Genomic DNA, 18,896 nt, shown 5'->3' with positions numbered 1-18,896 from the left:
GAGAATATCTCCACAAAAGGTATATTTGTTCTCATCTTCCTAGTCCCTGACTTAGTGCTATCTGCACTGCAGCATGGTCAGAAGTGCTGACAGACTTGGCCTCTCATGGCTTGATGGGAATAACCGCAGTAAGCACTGGCCCGGGTAGGTGGAGTTTGTCCATTAAAGCAGAGATGGGAATACCCCCTTTTAATATGTCTAACAAACCTGCACTCAGTTTGTGCAGTCACTTAAACTGGTCGTACACATAGGTTAAAAGCTGATCGAAGTGTCCGATGTTTATCCTTTTTTGGCCTACCATTGTTTAAAATTATATGTAATTTTTTATTTTTTTTTGTTTTTCTGGTAAGCAGTGGCAGACTATTTGTCTGTCAGTTTTAGGAAACCATGATGTGTCATATTGCATCATTACAGCCGTTCGCAACCTAAACTAAGGCCTCTTTCACACGGGCGTTGCGGGAAAAGGTGCGGGTGCGTTGCGGGAACATGCGCGATTTTTTTCGCGCAAGTGCAAAACATTGTAATGCGTTTTGCGCGTGAGAAAAATCGACATGTTTGGTACCCAAACCCGAACTTCTTCACAGAAGTTCGGGTTTGGGATCGGTGTTCTGTAGATTGTATTATTTTCCCTTGTAACATGGTTATAAGGGAAAATAATAGCATTCTGAATACAAAAAATAAAAAATAAAAATAAAAAAAAAATTTAACTCCCCTTAATCCACTTGATCGCGCAGCCCGTCTTCTCTTCTGTCTTCTTCTTTGCTGTGTGCAGGAAAAGGACCTGGGGTGACGTCACTCCGGTCATCACATGGTCCGTCACATGATCTTTTACCATGGTGATGGATCATGTGATGACCGGAGTGTTGTCACCACAGGTCCTTTTCCTGCACACAGCAAAGAAGACAGAAGAGATGCCGGGCTGCGCGATCAAGTGGATTAAGGCGAGTTCAATTTTTTTTTTTTAATTTTTTTTAACCCCTCCAGCCCTATTGTACTATGCATTCTGTATTTAGAATGCTATTATTTTCCCTTATAACCATGTTATAAGGGAAAATAATAATGATCGGGTCTCCATCCCGATCGTCTCCTAGCAACCGTGCGTGAAAATCGCACCGCATCCGCACTTGCTTGCGGATGCTTGCGATTTTCACGCAGCACCATTCACTCCTATGGGGCCTGCGTTGCGTGGAAAACGCACAATATAGAGCACGCTGCGATTTTCACGCAACGCACAAGTGATGCATGAAAATTACCGCTCGTGTGCACAGCCCCATAGAAATGAATGGGTCAGGATTCAGTGCGGGTGTTCACCTCACCCTCGCATTGTTCACCTCACGCATCGCATCCGCGCGGAATACTCGCCCGTGTGAAAGGGGCCTAAGGCTACTTTCACACTGCCGTTTCTGGGTCCGCCTGTGAGATCCGTTTCAAGGCTCTCACAAGCTCCCCCAAATATAGCAGTTTAGCCCCAATGCATTCTGAATGGATAAGGATCCGTTCAGAATGCATCAGTTTGGCTCCGTTCCGCCTCCATTCCGCTCTGGAGGCGGACAAGCAGCGTTTTGGTGTACGCCTGGCGATTGCGGAGCCGAACGGATCGGTCCTGACTTACAATGTAAGTCAATGGGAACTGATCCGTTTACATTGACACAAATATAGTGCAATTGTAAACTGATCCGTCCCCCATTGACTTTCAATGTAAGTCAGGACGGATCCGTTTGACTTACACTTAGACTTAGATGTTTTTTGGAGAGAATAATGCAGACGGATCCGTTCTGAACGGATACCAGCGTTTGCGTTTATAGGTGCGGATCCGTCTGTGCAGATACCAGACGGATCCGCACCTAACGCAGGTGTAAAATTAGCCTAAATGTGTGTGGCATGGTAGCCTGAGTGGTTCTGGTTGTCTGCCACTCTGCACAAGCCAGCTCTGTTGGTTTACATGTTTCTTCACGTCCTTGATCTGCCAGTTTAGTTGTTTTTCTTTTTCATGTGCTTGGAGACTAGTGCTGTATGCATTATATGTGACACTCAGCATTTTGAAGTAGGGATTGGTTTCTCTTTGAGTTTTGCTTATTTCTGGATGCAAATAAATGGATCTAGAATGACCATTGATATTTTTGTTGGCTCGGTTCCTCTTGCCATTTTAGAGAGAGAAAACTCGGGCATTAGGAAGTTTGTATTTCCTCAGCTGATTGCCTTACTGCAAGCTTTCAGTCTACATTTACTGCGAGCACATGAGCGCTATAGTTTATGAAGCTTACCGTAATTTAGGATTCTTCTCTATCGTTATACCCACCTTCCACACACCCTGTCTAGTGTTGCTTTTTGAAAATCAGAATTTGTTCATATACTGTTGCGGACGGCGGCATTTAACTGCAAAGGTCACCGCCTTCTCTTTGCTAGAGGGAGTTGTACATATTTTTGTCAGGTTAAATATCTGTTTTATTTGTTCCCAAGAATTAATTATATATATATATATATATATAACAGAACTGTGGGAAACCTAGGACCATGATAGACCTTTGCAGATTACTGCTTCTTTGAGATTCTCGATTACTTATGATGTAGTAAGCACTAATGCACCCACTAAAATTGTTTCAGTTTTCTAGAAGTTTCCTTTAGAAGCTATGGACATCTTTGCACGGATTTATTGTTATTTTTTTTCTGTTCATATTATATGCTTCTTATTAGCAAATTTAGGCAACTTTTTAAATAATCTAATAGTCCGCCATTTTGTTTTAGTAGCATTTATGTAAGGGCCCGTTTCACGTTTGCATTTGGAATCCAGTAGCCTGATCCAGCTGAGGATCAGGCTATCGGAACTTACCGTATCCTGCATTGCTGGACCACCAGATCCCCATTGACTATAATGGGATCCAGCCACTTTCTGACATGTGCTCTGGGAATTGCATGGATAAAAACTGTTGCAACTACTACTATAGGTGACAATCTTGCTGAATCTGTTACAGATCCACTAATATTTTTTTTAAAAAATGGCAATGGTATCCATAGCCTTAGGGGGTATTTCTGTTGGAACAAGTTATCCCTTATCCTCTGGAAAACCTACAAAATTCTTATGGGGCCTGCAAAGGGAGATAACTGGCGATAAATGCTGGATACACATCACATAATGTCCAAAAATACTGTGGTTCCTCATGTACACATGGTGGCTTATTGTAGAAATTAACCACAAACAACAGTCATACTTTAAAGCATACCTATACTTTCAGGTCATATTTCATGTGTGTGTACATGAGGGATAACACTATCATATCATACTGTATGTATAATTATATGACCTGTATTCTTCATTTTAGCAGTTATCCCCATTGCAGCCTCTGTCTCTGAGTTTCTATTAGCTAGTGAGTGGAGACCAGCTGCTATAGTTTCTCACATACAATGCACACACAGATAAAGAGATCCTGCTCCCTAAGGGTACCTGCACATGAGTGCAGTTTTTCATGCAGATTTCTGTGCGTATCCTTACCAAAAACCATGTGTTATTACTTGTGTTTTTTTCATTTACAGATTTTATGCCGTTTCACTGCAGATTTTAAAGTTTGCACGGAAGAAAAAAGTAGTGTACCCGCACCATGTGCAGGTACCCTATCTCTTACTCGCTCAGAAACAACAGCATGTAGAAATTTTAGAAATGTACTGAACAGCATTGATGTGGTTAAAGCACTTAACAACTGATTAAGTGTAGCACCCCCCTCTGTGATTTTCTTTAACTTGTCTCACCCCTCCATAGATTTAATTGACTTCTGTGGGCAGCATTTCTATATCAGTTCTCTCTTTGTAGTTCCTCCCCCCTTCTCTCTATAGACTTCTATGGCAGCGTTTAATCTGATTCCTCAGTGAGTTGCAAGTCCGTCTTGGGAGACTAAAATGAATTTGGCAGAGAATTCTGAGTCTGAGTGAACACTTTAGTAAGGCTACTTTCACACTTGCGGCAGAGAGATCCGGCAAGCAGTTCCGTCGCCGGAACTGCCTGCTGGATCAGGCAAAATGTATGCTAACTGATGGCAGTAGTAAGACTGATCAGGATCCTGATCAGTCTTAAAAATGCCTGATCAGTCGAAAAAATGCATTGAAAGGCCGGATCCGTCTTTCCGGTGTCATCCGGCAAAAACGGATCCGGCATTTATTTTTTCACCTTTTTTTCAGTCTGCGCATGCGCATACCGGAAGGACGGATCCGGCATTCCGGTATTCTGAATGCCGGATCCGGCACTAGTACATTCCTATGGGAAAAAATGCCTGATCCGGCATTCAGGCAAGTCTTCAGTTTTTTTAGCCGGAGATAAAACCGTAGCATGCTACGGTTTTCTCTTTTGCCTGATCAGTCAAAACGACTGAACTGAAGACCTCCTGATGCAAACTGAACGGATTACTCTCCATTCAGAATGCATGGGGACATACCTGATCAGTTATTTTCCGGCATAGAGCCCCTGTGACGGAACTCTATGCCGGAAAAGAAAAAGGCAAGTGTGAAAGTAGCCTAAGGAGACTGATAAGTGTAGAAAAATCAATTTTCTCTGTTGAGATATATTACAAAGTTTCTTATATTCACCTGTGCTATTGATTTATGCAAAGTTTGTTGAAAGTACAGTGACTATGTAAGTGCACAGTAATAGGGATTGTTTTATGTCATTATCACCCCATCTATAACAGATTTCGTATTGAAGTCTTGCAATTATGATCTAATGATTCTTTTTTTTTTTTTTTTCAACTAAAGAGTTTCAAAAATTGATACAGAAAAATGGTTTATATTTAACTTCTGGAGCAGTATTTATCATGTTGCCAGGCAACAAGGATTACCTTGGTTATCTTCGCAAGAGTCATGTGATTGTGCTGATAATTGACACTAGACTGAGGCAGTATTTAATGACCAGAGCAGCAGGGGACAGATCGAGGGCCAATGTCATGTTTACCACTATAGATTTTTGTCTCTTGTTTAATTAGGTCAACAGTTTACTGTATATAGTATACCCTGTGTGACTGGTTTCTCTAAAGATATCCTGCATATTACATTACATTGGACACTGACTACAATGGAATCTAGAAACTGAAGGATGAAATTAATATTGATCTTGAGCATATGCAGTACTGTACGTGTATGTAGGTGTCCTACGGCATGGACTGGCTTCTGCCAGCAGGGATTACATTGTATGGTTCTTAGGTTTAATTTAGCTAATGAGCCATCTTTCAGTACATCGTGTTACTGTACATCACAGCCATTGCAGTGGAGCCAGCAGATACAGAGACTCAGGTTTCTTGAATTCTAGAATTTTTCTTAAGGCTTTAATATGATTTAAATAATATTGGTTGATTAAATAAAGGGCTTTTCTGAAACTTCAAGGGGTTGTCTTACTTCGGCAAATAGCATTTATTTTGTAGAGGAAATTAATACAAAGCACTTACTAATGTATAGTTAAAATCCATATTGTCTCCTTTGCTGGCTGGATTCATTTTTCCATCACATTATACACTGCTCTGTTCCATGGTTACGACCACCCTGCAATCCAGCAGCGGTGGTCGTGCTTGCACACTAGGAAAAAGCACTAGCCTTTGTGCGCTCCCACAGTCCTGGCCACCAAAGAGGCTGACGCTTTTTCCTATAATGTGCAACCAAGACCACCACTGATGGATTGCAAGGTGGTTGTAACCATGGAAACGAGCAGTGTGTAATGGGATGGAAAAAATGAATCCAGCCAGCAAAGGATGCAATATGGACAATCACAGTACATTAGTGAGTGGCTTGTATTAATTTCCTCTACATGCTGAAATGAGACAACCCCTTTAAAGATGGCCTATTGATGGCCTGTCCTCAGGATAGGTCATCAATATCAGATAAACAGGGGATCTGACTCCTGGCACTCCTCAGCTTTCCGTGAGCACCATATTCAGGGATGTTTTATGTACTTTTCTGGTCTGCATAGTAATTACATGCATTAATTTAGGCTCCGTTTACTCTAACGTTTGGCAGGGTTTCTGTCAGTCTGTGGGGTGTTTTGTATAGTAGGAATAGCACGCCCTGCAACACAATTCTTGCTATCAAAAATATTGGACCCTGATAAAATCAGTGGAGTCTGTGATTGTGGACTGGTCGAGAGAGAAATACACTGGCTCCAGGCAAATCCATCAGAGTGCTCATCTCTGCTCAATTGTGATCAACTCAAAGTTAACTTTGAGTTGGTCACAATTGACCTTAGTTGATTGTTCAAGAGAACACATTACTGGGAAAAATTAAGTTTTAATATATGCAAATGAGCCTCTAGGAGCAATGGGGGTGTTGCTGTTACTCGTAGAGGCTCTGCTCTCTCTGCAACTGCCATGCCCTCTCCACTGTGATTGACAGGACAAGGTGTGATGATGTTTTCACTGCCTGGTCCTGTCAAAGTGCAGAGGGCACAGCAGCCCCAGAGAGAGCTGAGCCTCTAGGTGTAATGACAACGCCCCTTTTGCTCCTAGAGGCTCATTTGCATATATCAAAACATCATTTTTCTCAGCAATGCGCACCTATATGAACATGGGACCAACACTGATGCCTTCAGCTGCCAAGTGTACATGCTACAGGTCAGCCAGTTTCATAGGTACAAATCTGCTGACAGATGCCCTTTAAGACAGATTAAAGGAGAGTTTATACTAGCGTTTCGCCTTCCATTATAGCATTCCGTTCAAATGCGCTTAAAATGGAAAATAACGAAATTGCTATGACGGAAAGCCAAACGGAACACTTTAAAGGCATTCTGTTTTAATCCGTCCTAAAATGGAAACCAGCGTTACGTCTGCAGACAGGACTCTTGTTTCTGTCCAAAATAACGGAACCGTGATGGAATGCTTCTATTTTTTTCTCTATTTAAATCTATTAGGACAGATTAAAATGGAATGCCTTTAACCACCTCAGCCCCCAGTGCTTAAACACCCTGAAAGACCAGGCCACTTTTTACACTTCTGACCTACACTACTTTCACCGTTTATTGCTCGGTCATACAACTTACCACCCAAATGAATTTTACCTCCTTTTCTTCTCACTAATAGAGCTTTCATTTGGTGGTATTTCTTTGCTGCTGACATTTTTACTTTTTTTGTTATTAATCGAAATTTAACGATTTTTTTGCAAAAAAATGACATTTTTCACTTTCAGTTGTAAAATTTTGCAAAAAAAAACGAGATCCATATATAAATTTTGCTCTAAATTTATTGTTCTACATGTCTTTGATAAAAAAAAAAATGTTTGGGTAAAAAAAAAAATGGTTTGGGTAAAAGTTATAGTGTTTACAAACTATGGTACAAAAATGTGAATTTCCGCTTTTTGAAGCAGCTCTGACTTTCTGAGCACCTGTCATGTTTCCTGAGGTTCTACAATGCCCAGACAGTACAAACACCCCACAAATGACCCCATTTCGGAAAGTACACACCCTAAGGTATTCGCTGATGGGCATAGTGAGTTCATAGAACTTTTTATTTTTTGTCACAAGTTAGCGGAAAATGATGATTTTTTTTTTTTTTTCTTACAAAGTCTCATATTCCACTAACTTGTGACAAAAAATAAAAAGTTCTATGAACTCACTATGCCCATCAGCGAATACCTTGGGGTCTCTTCTTTCCAAAATGGGGTCACTTGTGGGGTAGTTATACTGCCCTGGCATTCTAGGGGCCCAAATGTGTGGTAAGGAGTTTGAAATCAAATTCTGTAAAAAATGACGTGTGAAATCCGAAAGGTGCTCTTTGGAATATGGGCCCCTTTGCCCACCCAGGCTGCAAAAAAGTGTCACACATCTGGTATCTCCGTACTCAGGAGAAGGTGGGGAATGTGTTTTGGGGTGTCATTTTATATATACCCATGCTGGGTGAGAGAAATATCTTGGCAAAAGACAACTTTTCCTATTTTTTTATACAAAGTTGGCATTTGACCAAGATATTTATCTCACCCAGCATGGGTATATGTAAAGACACCCCAAAACACATTCCTCAACTTCTCCTGAATACAGAGATACCAGATGTGTGACACTTTTTTGCAGCCTAGGTGGGCAAAGGGGCCCATATTCCAAAGAGCACCTTTCGGATTTCACAGGTCATTTTTTACAGAATTTGATTTCAAACTCCTTACCACACATTTGGGCCCCTAGAATGCCAGGGCAGTATAACTACCCCACAAGTGACCCCATTTTGGAAAGAAGAAACCCCAAGGTATTCCGTGAGGGGCATAGCGAGTTCCTAGAATTTTTTATTTTTTGTCACAAGTTAGTGGAAAATGATGATTTTTTTTTTTTCATACAAAGTCTCATATTCCACTAACTTGTGACAAAAAATAAAAACTTCCATGAACTCACTATGCCCATCAGCGAATACCTTGGGGTCTCTTCTTTCCAAAATGGGGTCACTTGTGGGGTAGTTATACTGCCCTGGCATTCTAGGGGCCCAAATGTGTGGTAAGGAGTTTGAAATCAAATTCAGTAAAAAATGACCTGTGAAATCCGAAAGGTGCTCTTTGGAATGTGGGCCCCTTTGCCCACATAGGCTGCAAAAAAGTGTCACACATCTGGTATCTCCGTACTCAGGAGAAGTTGAGGAATGTGTTTTGGGGTGTCTTTTTACATATACCCATGCTGGGTGAGATAAATATCTTGGTCAAATGCCAACTTTGTATAAAAAAATGGGAAAAGTTCTCTTTTGCCAAGATATTTCTCTCACCCAGCATGGGTATATGTAAAATGACACCCCAAAACACATTCCCCACCTTCTCCTGAGTACGGAGATACCAGATGTGTGACACTTTTTTGCAGCCTAGGTGGGCAAAGGGGCCCATATTCCAAAGAGCACCTTTCGGATTTCACAGGTCATTTTTTACAGAATTTGATTTCAAACTCCTTACCACACATTTGGGCCCCTAGAATGCCAGGGCAGTATAACTACCCCACAAGTGACCCCATTTTGGAAAGAAGAGACCCCAAGGTATTCGCTGATGGGCATAGTGAGTTCATGGAAGTTTTTATTTTTTGTCACAAGTTAGTGGAATATGAGACTTTGTATGGAAAAAAAAAAAAAAAAAAATCATCATTTTCCACTAACTTGTGACAAAAAATAAAAAATTCCAGGAACTTGCCATGCCCCTCACGGAATACCTTGGGGTGTCTTCTTTCCAAAATGGGGTCACTTGTGGGGTAATTATACTGCCCTGGCATTTTCCAGGGGCCCTAATGTGTGGTAAGTAGGTAAATGACCTGTGAAATCCGAAAGGTGCTCTTTGGAATGTGGGCCCCTTTGCCCACCTAGGCTGCAAAAAAGTGTCACACATCTGGTATCTCCGTACTCAGGAGAAGGTGGGGAATGTGTTTTGTGGTGTCATTTTACATATACCCATGCTGGGTGAGAGAAATATCTTGGCAAAAGAGAACTTTTCCCATTTTTTTATACAAAGTTGGCATTTGACCAAGATATTTATCTCACCCAGCATGGGTATATGTAAAAAGACACCCCAAAACACATTCCTCAACTTCTCCTGAATACAGAGATACCAGATGTGTGACACTTTTTTGCAGCCTAGGTGGGCAAAGGGGCCCAAATTCCTTTTAGGAGGGCATTTTTAGACATTTGGATACCAGACTTCTTCTCACGCTTTGGGGCCCCTAAAATGCCAGGGCAGTATAAATACCCCACATGTGACCCCATTTTGGAAAGAAGACACCCCAAGGTATTCAATGAGGGGCATGGCGAGTTCATTGAAAAAAAAAAAATTTGGCACAAGTTAGCGGAAATTGATTTTTTTGATTTTGTTCTCACAAAGTCTCCATTTCCGCTAACTTGGGACAAAAATTTCAATCTTTCATGGACTCAATATGCCCCTCAGCGAATACCTTGGGGTGTCTTCTTTCCAAAATGGTGTTATTTGTGGGGTGTTTGTACTGCCCTGGCATTTGAGGGTCTCCGCAATCATTACATGTATGCCCAGCATTAGGAGTTTCTGCTATTCTCCTTATATTGAGCATACGGGTAATGAGATTTTTTTTTTCCGTTCAGCCTCTGGGCTGAAAGAAAAAAATGAACGGCACAGATTTCTTCATTCGCATCGATCAATGTGGATGAAAAAATCTCTGCCAAAAAAAGAAAAAGGAGGGGAAAGGCGTCTGCCAGGACATAGGAGCTCCGCCCAACATCCATACCCACTTCAGCTCGTATGCCCTGGCAAACCAGATTTCTCCATTCACATCAATCGATGTGGATGAATAAATCATTGCCGGGATTTTTTTTTTTATATATACAAAGTGTTTGCCAAAGTATATGAACACCGCCACCTCCTCAGCTCATATGCCTCGGCAAACATATCTTTTACTGCAGAGGAGAAATCTCGTCTTGCAGCGCCGCATACACCGACTTGCGTGTAATCTGACAGCAGCGCAATGCTTCTGTCCAAATGCACATCAGTGCTGCAGCTAGTCGATCGGTTGGTCCACCTGAAAGGTAAAAAAAACAAAACAAAAAAGAAAAAACCAGGCCGCAAAGCAATAACTTTATTAACTTTAGAACAGAACATATTAACTTTTTTTAACTTTTTTAACTTTTTTACTTACCGGTAATTTTTTTTTTGTTTAGTTTATTTTACCTTTATGGAAAAAACCTCTCCTTCCCCATGGGACAATGTGCAAAGCGCAAATCACCCAAAGATGTGGCGAAGTACGTTATGCACTTTATCCCAGGTGAAAGGAGAGGTTTGCAGCAGCTGAGAGTAAAAGGGCCCTAATAGCCCTGTGTGCCTGTCCTGTGAGATTCAATCCCTATGCTAGGTGTACCTGTGTGTGGTACTTCCGGAAACACTCACCAAAGCATAGGGCAGGGTGGTCAGGACAGTCAGGACAGAAATAGCGGGTGTCACGCCTTATTCCACTCCTGCTACAGACACGACATCTTTTTCGGGGTGACGGTTGGGTTGAGGTACCAGGAACGACACTGGGGAAATGTCGCTCGTGTAGACGGCTAACTACACTGGTGGATGGGGCCACGGAACCTCCTGGGTAAAGGAGGTTCTCGATGATCTCTTCCTGGAATTTGAGGAAAGATCGTTTTCTCCCAGCCTTACTGTAGAGAACAAAACTATTGTACAGCGCCAATTGAATTAAATATACAGACACCTTCTTATACCAGCGTCTGGTTCTGCGGGAAACTAAATACGGAGACAACATCTGGTCATTGAAGTCCACCCCTCCCATGAGCGCATTATAGTCGTGGACACAGAGGGGCTTTTCAATGACACGGGTTGCTCGCTCAATTTGGATTGTCGTGTCTGCGTGAATGGAGGAGAGCATGTAAACGTCACGCTTGTCTCTCCATTTCACCGCGAGCAGTTCTTCGTTACACAAGGCAGCCCTCTCCCCCCTTGCAAGACGGGTGGTTACAAGCCGTTGGGGGAAACCCACGCGACTAGTTCGCGCGGTGCCACAGGCGCAAATCCGTTCTAGAAACAAATGCCTAAAGAGGGCCACACTTGTGTAAAAATTGTCCACATAAAGATGGTACCCCTTGCCGAATAAGGGTGACACCAAGTCCCAGACTGTCTTCCCACTGCTCCCCAGGTAGTCAGGGCAACCGACCGGCTCCAGGGTCTGATCTTTTCCCTCATAGATCCGAAATTTTTGGGTATAGCCTGTGGCCCTTTCACAGAGCTTATACAATTTGACCCCATACCGGGCACGCTTGCTTGGGATGTACTGTTTGAAGCCAAGGCGCCCGGTAAAATGTATTAGGGACTCGTCTACGCAGATGTTTTGCTCGGGGGTATACAAATCTGCAAATTTCTGGTTGAAATGGTCTATGAGGGGCCGAATTTTGTGGAGCCGGTCAAAAGCTGGGTGGCCTCTGGGACGGGAGGTGGTGTTGTCGCTAAAATGCAGGAAATGGAGGATGGCCTCAAATCGTGCCCTGGACATAGCAGCAGAGAACATGGGCATGTGATGAATCGGGTGCGTTGACCAATATGACCGCAATTCATGCTTTTTTGTCAGGCCCATGTTGAGGAGAAGGCCCAAAAAAATTTTAAGTTCGGAAACTTGGACTGGTTTCCACCGGAAAGGCTGGGCATAAAAGCTTCCCGGGTTGGCGGATATAAATTGTGTGGCATACTGGTTGGTCTCTGCCACGACTAAGTCCAAGAGCTCCGCAGTCAAGAACAGCTCAAAAAATCCCAGGGCCGAACCGATTTGAGCCGTCTCAACCCGAACTCCAGACTGGGCGGTGAAAGGGGGAACTACAGGTGCGGCTGAAGTTGGTGACTGCCAATCAGGGTTTGCCAGCACCTCAGGGATTCTAGGGCCTGTCTGTGCGGTGGCTGCGACGGGGTAACTAGTGCACGTGCCACCGTACCAGCTTCAACTGCCCTTCTGGTGCTCGCCACGTCACCATGTTGTACGGCAGTGCTGGTACTAGGTCCAGGGAGGGCTGCGCTGCTGGTGTATGCCTCACCACGTGATCCGGCAGCGACAGCCCCACTCTGCTGCTCTTGAAGCGGATCCTGCATAACCTGTGGTCTAGCGACACGGGGCCGGGTACGCCTGGTGCTGCCAGGGACCTCCACCTCCTCGTCCGAACTTTGGGTCAGAGAGCCACTGCTTTCCACAGGTTCATATTCTGACCCGCTAGATTCATCAGATGAGGGTTCCCACTCCTCATCCGACTGGGTCAGAATCCTGTAGGCCTATTCAGAAGAATACCCCCTGTTTGACATTTTGGACTACTAAATTTAGGGGTATTCCCTGAGACTACCCAAGAAAAAAAGCAAGCCTGTCTTACAAAGGGGAGGCTAGCGAAGTACCGGAGGCCGCTGCGGTTGATAAAAAATATCAAAACTGATTTTTTTTATCGCCGCAGTGCGTGTAAAATGAATGTGCAGTGATCAAAAAATATATATTTTTTGTCACTGCGGTGGGGCGGGCGTGGGTGAACGCACGTGTGGGCGACCGATCAGGCCTGATCGGGCAAACACTGCGTTTTGAGTGGAGGGCGAACTAAAGTGACACTAATACTATTATAGATCTGACCGTGATCAGTTTTGATCACTTACAGATACTATAAAAGTACAAATGCTGATTAGCGATACGCTATTCAGCGAATAAAAGTGACTGCGGTGCGGTGGGCTGGGCGCTAACTCACGCTAACTACCTAACCAAGGGGCCTAAACTATCCCCAAAAACCTAACAGCCAATACTAGTGAAAAAAAAAAAGTGACAGTTTACACTGATCACTTTTTTTCCTTTCACTGGTGATTGACAGGGGCGATCAAAGGGGTGATCAAAGGGTTAATTGGGGTGCAGGGGGGTGATCAGGGGCTACAGTGAAGTGTTTGGTGTACTCACAGTTCAGTCTGCTTCTCTGCTGGATCCAACCGACGAAAAGGACCAGCAGAGAAGCAGAGAAGCCATATAACAGATCATATTTACTAATATGATCTGTTATATGACTTTGGATTGGATTTTTTAAAAATCGCCAGCCTGCCAGCCAATGATCGTTGCTGGCAGGCTGGTGACGAACTTCTTCTTTGAATTTTGCCGGCCCGCGATGCGCATGCGCGGGCCGGCTTGGAGCGAAGTCTCGCGTCTCGCGAGATGACGCGTATATGCGTAATTGTGCGCAGCGCTGCCACCTCCGGAACGCGAATCTGCGTACAGCGGTCCGGAGTTGGTTAAAGTGTTCTGTTAAAGCAATTCTCTTATTTTCCGTTTTAATCGCATTTGATCAGAATGCTATAATGGAAAGCGAAGCGCTAGTAAGGGTACCTTAACACTAGCGTTTTTCTTTTCCGGCGCTGAGTTCCGTCCTAGGGGCTCAATACCGGAAAATAACTGATTAGTTTTATCCTAATGCATTCTGAATGGAGAGCAATCTGTTCAGGATGTCTTCAGTTCAGTCTTTTTGTCTTTTCAGGACTGAGATAATACCACAGTATGCTACGGTTTTATCTCCGACCAAATTCCGGAACACTTTGCCGGAATGCCGGATCCGGCATTTTTTCCCATTGAAATGCATTAATGCCGGCCCCGAATTTTCTGCAGTCTGAGCATGCACAGACCGCAATGCCAGAACGGCATTGCGGTCTGTGCATGCTCAGACTGCAGAAAATTAAAAAATTTAAATAAATGCCGGATCCGTTTTTCCTGATGACACCGGAGAGACGGATCCGGCATTTCAATGCGCTTGTCATACGGATCAGGATTCTGATCCGTCTGACAAATGGCATCTGTTTGCATACGGTTTGACAGATCCGGCAGGCAGTTCTGGCGACGGAACTGCCTGCCGGAATCCTCTGTGTGAAAGAAGTGTAGTAGTAGTAATTGTGTGATAGAAATGTGGACATTTTTAAAAACTTTCCTGGCTGTGGTCTTGGTACAAACCTAGTTTTTGCCGCATTAATCCAACGGAGATGGTGAAATAAAGCACAGGTGTCTTATTTTAAAGTTAATTTCTGAAATCAATTTATTCCCCCTAGAATATTGAACTGCTTCCCCATCCCCCACCGGCGGTGCATCCTGCTGCCGCATGATTGACAGTCCTAGTGTTACTCCGAGAAAACTCTGGGGGAAAGTATCATGAATATGAATGATTTTTGTTCTAGGAGAATGCCTTAATAGTATGTTTTTTTTGCAAATGATATTTTTGTACTAGTAATTGCCAGCATAGACATCTAAACCACAGCTGCAATTCTTTTCAGGATCACTTTATTGCTGTGCCATCCAAAGCATTTTAAATATTATTTGCAAATCAATATGGTGACTTGTGACCTGTGGGATCAATCCCTCCTATAGGCTCTTATTAAGCAGCAAATGTAGCATCTGCTGCCCACCCAGTATTCTGTTGGAGCAGAATGAACGACCCAATCACTGTGCAGCCCCCGGCCATGCTCCAGCATATGCTTCTGCTGGAAGAATCCATTTGTATGTAGCTGCCAAAATTCTGGGCTTGAGCTTCTAAAAATTCTTCATACAGTTGAAGTAACAGTTTGATGGCCCTTTGCCCCGTTGTAAAATTAACTTTTCATTTTGCATCATGATGTTTTTCACGCTCATGTATATCAAGTATACGTATTACGGTAGTATCCATTGTACTGGATCGGATCCTACAATATTCCCTTATAATGCGTTATATAATACTGTATTATACTGTATATACTATATTGTTCCTCTGAATCGATATAGGGTTAATGTTGTATCGTTACAATGTCCTCACAAATCAAATCATTGCTCGGAATAACAAAACGTCAGAGAATGACCTACTGTTCTTTTGAGGAAGCCTATAAAGATGAGATTCCTGTACCTGATGACAAACAGATGGACACAATAAGGCCCTTTCTCCATAGACCTAATCAGTGCTTCTGGTACCTGCTAATGATGTCCACATCTCAGGGAAATGTCTTTTTCTTCCCTTAATGGTGGTACAGTAAATAATCATGTTATATACGAGTCAACGATTGAATGTATTGATTACAAGCTAAAGTGAACCTGCCAGATCTCTTCTGTTGCCCTACCACCTATCTGTGATATGTAGGTGTATATGATTTGGAGCAGTATTTCTGAGAAAAAGCAGCGTTATTCCTTACAGGACTCCAGGGAGAGAAAGGGAGTCCTGATTTCACTGCCCACACAGGAAGATTGTCCCACTCCCTGATACATCTAAGAGTTGTCCTATGTGGACGGGGCACTCGGGACTCTTAATAGTTTTCCGAGGAGTCCTGATTTCACTGCCCACGCAGGAAGATTGTCCCACTCCCTGATGCATCTAAGAGTTGTCCTATGTGGACGGGGCACTCGGGACTCTTAATAGTTTTCCGAGGAGTCCTGATTTCACTGCCCACGCAGGAAGATTGTCCCACTCCCTGATGCATCTAAGAGTTGTGCTATGTGGACGGGGCACTCGGGACTCTTAATAGTTTTCCGAGGAGTCCTGTCAGGATTTACTCTACTTCAGAAATCCTGCTCCAGGTGATAGAAATCTATATATATAAAGGGCCTAGAGCTTCTCTCCCTCCATCATAGGCAGCTCTCAAAGTTAAATCACTTTCACATGCTACATATGGTAACCAAATGCTTTATCGGAATTGCTAGCATGTGCAGTATTCTAAAAAAGCAGGATTACTAATAATAAAAGGTAGATATTGCGTGCTAGTTCTTATTATAACCAGACCCTACTACAGCAAACCTGTTTTCTTTTCTAGTGGTGGCCAGCTTTCGAGGAACAAATCCACATGGCTTAACATTAGAGATTGGAGACACTGTACAAATTCTTGAGAAATGTGAAGGTAAGTTACTTTATAAACGGTGCATGCTTGTAAAGCCTGCAGACAGACTAGCTGTATGTATGGTTGCCAGATATTAGAATTATTTGTCAGAGAACAGTACAATTGCGCTCAAGTTCATTCTGGTAGACATCTACGAGACATCATAGCTAATGGGAGAGGTATGGTTATGTTTGCTGTTACACAAGTATACAGTATTTTGTGTAAAGGACATAACCATACCCCAGCCCCACTTTATTTAGTATACCTGGATTTACCAGGGTGTAGACACTTTTTTAGATGTTTCTTCTTAAACACCACATAATTTGTCCCTACTCATGCGCCATGTAAGGGGTGCACCAGTCTCTCTCCCCATTCTGCATACTACAGACATCAAATATGTTGAAGGTAAAGCTCCATGCCATGTCAGACCTTGTTTAACGCTCTGACACTTTTGTAAGTAAACAAGTGACAAGAAATTCTGAAGAGTCGCACGTAGGCTCTGAAACCATTTTTTCCATCATACTGTAGGTACATGTGCAGGGCCTTTAGAAATGTTAGCGCTCCCTGTACAGTGGGTGACCGGATGCACAATTGTGCAGAATAAAAGCCATTCTCTGGCTCAGCAGAGGTCCCAGGGTTTGATCTTACAATGATCCTAATGTTTTGGCATATCCTAGTGGTATGACATACTATTATCAGATGACAATACTACTTTAACTATTAAAACGTCACTGTATTTTCACATAATTAAATTTTATTAGAAAATGATGTAATTACCAAATTTCTAAATCACTGCCTCCATCCACCTGAAAAAAAAGCTGTAGTCAACATAGCCTCTAGGGCTCTCACTACCACCTATTTTGCGGTCCACCACCTTTTGTTAGGCAGGATCCATTCCTTGTAACAGTCAGTTCACAGGAAATGGGGATGTGTCAGAGCTAGCTGAGCTCCTGAGCCTTGTAGAAGTGCTGCCCTTACATAGCTTTTGAAGAACTAAGAAGCTCCTGTGTGTCTGTAAGGGTGGGTTCACATCACGTTTTTGCCATCCATTTAACATATAAAAAAATTATACGTTAACGGATATATAAATGCATAAAATAAATAAACATAAACGGATGCCTCACACTGATGCCATACAGTAGCATCCGTTCACCATAAAGTTCCATTGTAAAAAAATAAATAAAAAAAAAGTATACATTTTTTTTTCACTAGACTCAGCAGTATTGACTAGAGTGGTGTGCTGCACTTTTTTTTCCAATGTATACGTCAAAAGGATGGCAAAAACGTGATGTGAACCCACCCTAAGGCTACTTTCACACTAGCATTTTTACTGGATCCGGCAGGGTTACTGATAATACAACCATCTGCATCCGTTATGAACGGATCTGGTTGTATTATCTTTAACATAGCCAAGATGGATCTATGAACTCCATTGAAAGTCAATAGAGGACGGATCTGTTTTCTATTGTGGCAGAGAAAACAGATCCGTACCCATTGACTTGCATTGGGGGTCATCGGATCCGTCTTGCTCCCCATCCCAGGACGGAAAGCAAACTATGTTGCAGTTTGCTCTTCGGTATGGGAACGTAACTAAAAGGAACGCAATGCATTTTGGAGCATTCCATTCTGTTCAGTTCAGTTTTGTCCCCATTGACAATAAATGGGGAAAAAACTGAAGCGTTTTTTTCTGGTATTGAGACACTATAACGGATCTCAATACTGGAAAACTAAAACGTTAGTGTGAAAGTAGCCTAAGTCTGATTTCCTTGTCCTTATCAGCCACTTGAGCTCCTTAGAAGAAAACAGATATAGTGGGAAGTGAGGTCACTTTGTTACAGTGCTGGAAAATTCCAAAGCAGGGAGACACCCACTGCCTGTGAGAGAAATGCAGCTAGCTGTGCAGTTGAAACAGGGAGTAATATGGTTGAGGAAGACATTAAAGGGAACCTGTCACCAGTTTTATGGTGTCCTAACTAAGGGCAACATAAATAAGTGACTGATTCTCTTAGCAAAATGCTGGGTCACTTTCTTCAATTGACCCAGTCAATCTGCCAACATTTTGTATTGAAAAGCTCCAGCTCATAATGGTGAGTCCTGAATATTTATGAGCTCCTGACTCTTCCCACCTACCTGCTGCTGATTGACAGTTATTTTCCATATGAATCAGCAGCAGGTGGGCAGGGGAGGGGCTATAGCTCTGAATTTTAAAAAAACGCTGGACTCACTGAGATCACGCTGGACTCAAATCAGCTCATTAGCATGCGGCATTTGGCATCTTTGTGTGTATATTATGAGGTAACCATCTGTCACACCAGTAAGTGAATACATCTAAGGCACTTTTTAGTAGTTAATGATTGTATATAATTAGTTCGATTATAATCAAATATCCACATGACAGGTTCCCTTTAAGGAAGCCCAAAAAAGAACTGTTCTTTCACAGTTATGATTCTACTGTAAAGCACAGCCATTATGCAAACATAATGTAATTGAAATATTTCAACATTTTTATTTTCACAGGCTGGTACAGAGGATTTGCACTGAAGAATCCAAATGTCAAGGTATTGTAATTTACCTTTTTCATTGTTTATCGCTAATGCCATATCGACCGACAGTAACAGTACTTTTAC

General features: G+C 42.7%; 1 protein-coding gene across 1 annotated transcript in view; it reads left to right on the top strand.

The window, feature by feature from the left end:
* DOCK4 (dedicator of cytokinesis 4) overlaps positions 1-18,896 on the top strand; it is a 321,839-nt gene that overhangs the window by 72,750 nt on the left and 230,193 nt on the right. Inside the window, exons 3-4 of the mRNA XM_040411036.1 lie at positions 16,207-16,290; positions 18,787-18,827. Coding sequence (XP_040266970.1) covers positions 16,207-16,290; positions 18,787-18,827 — 125 coding nt within the window. The remainder of the gene's footprint in view (positions 1-16,206; positions 16,291-18,786; positions 18,828-18,896) is intronic.

The sequence above is a fragment of the Bufo bufo genome, chromosome 1 (genome assembly GCF_905171765.1).
Source record: "Bufo bufo chromosome 1, aBufBuf1.1, whole genome shotgun sequence".
NCBI lineage: Eukaryota > Metazoa > Chordata > Amphibia > Anura > Bufonidae > Bufo > Bufo bufo.
The sequence above is the reverse complement of the archived record's forward strand: the minus strand, read 5'-3'. Positions and strand labels throughout refer to the sequence as shown.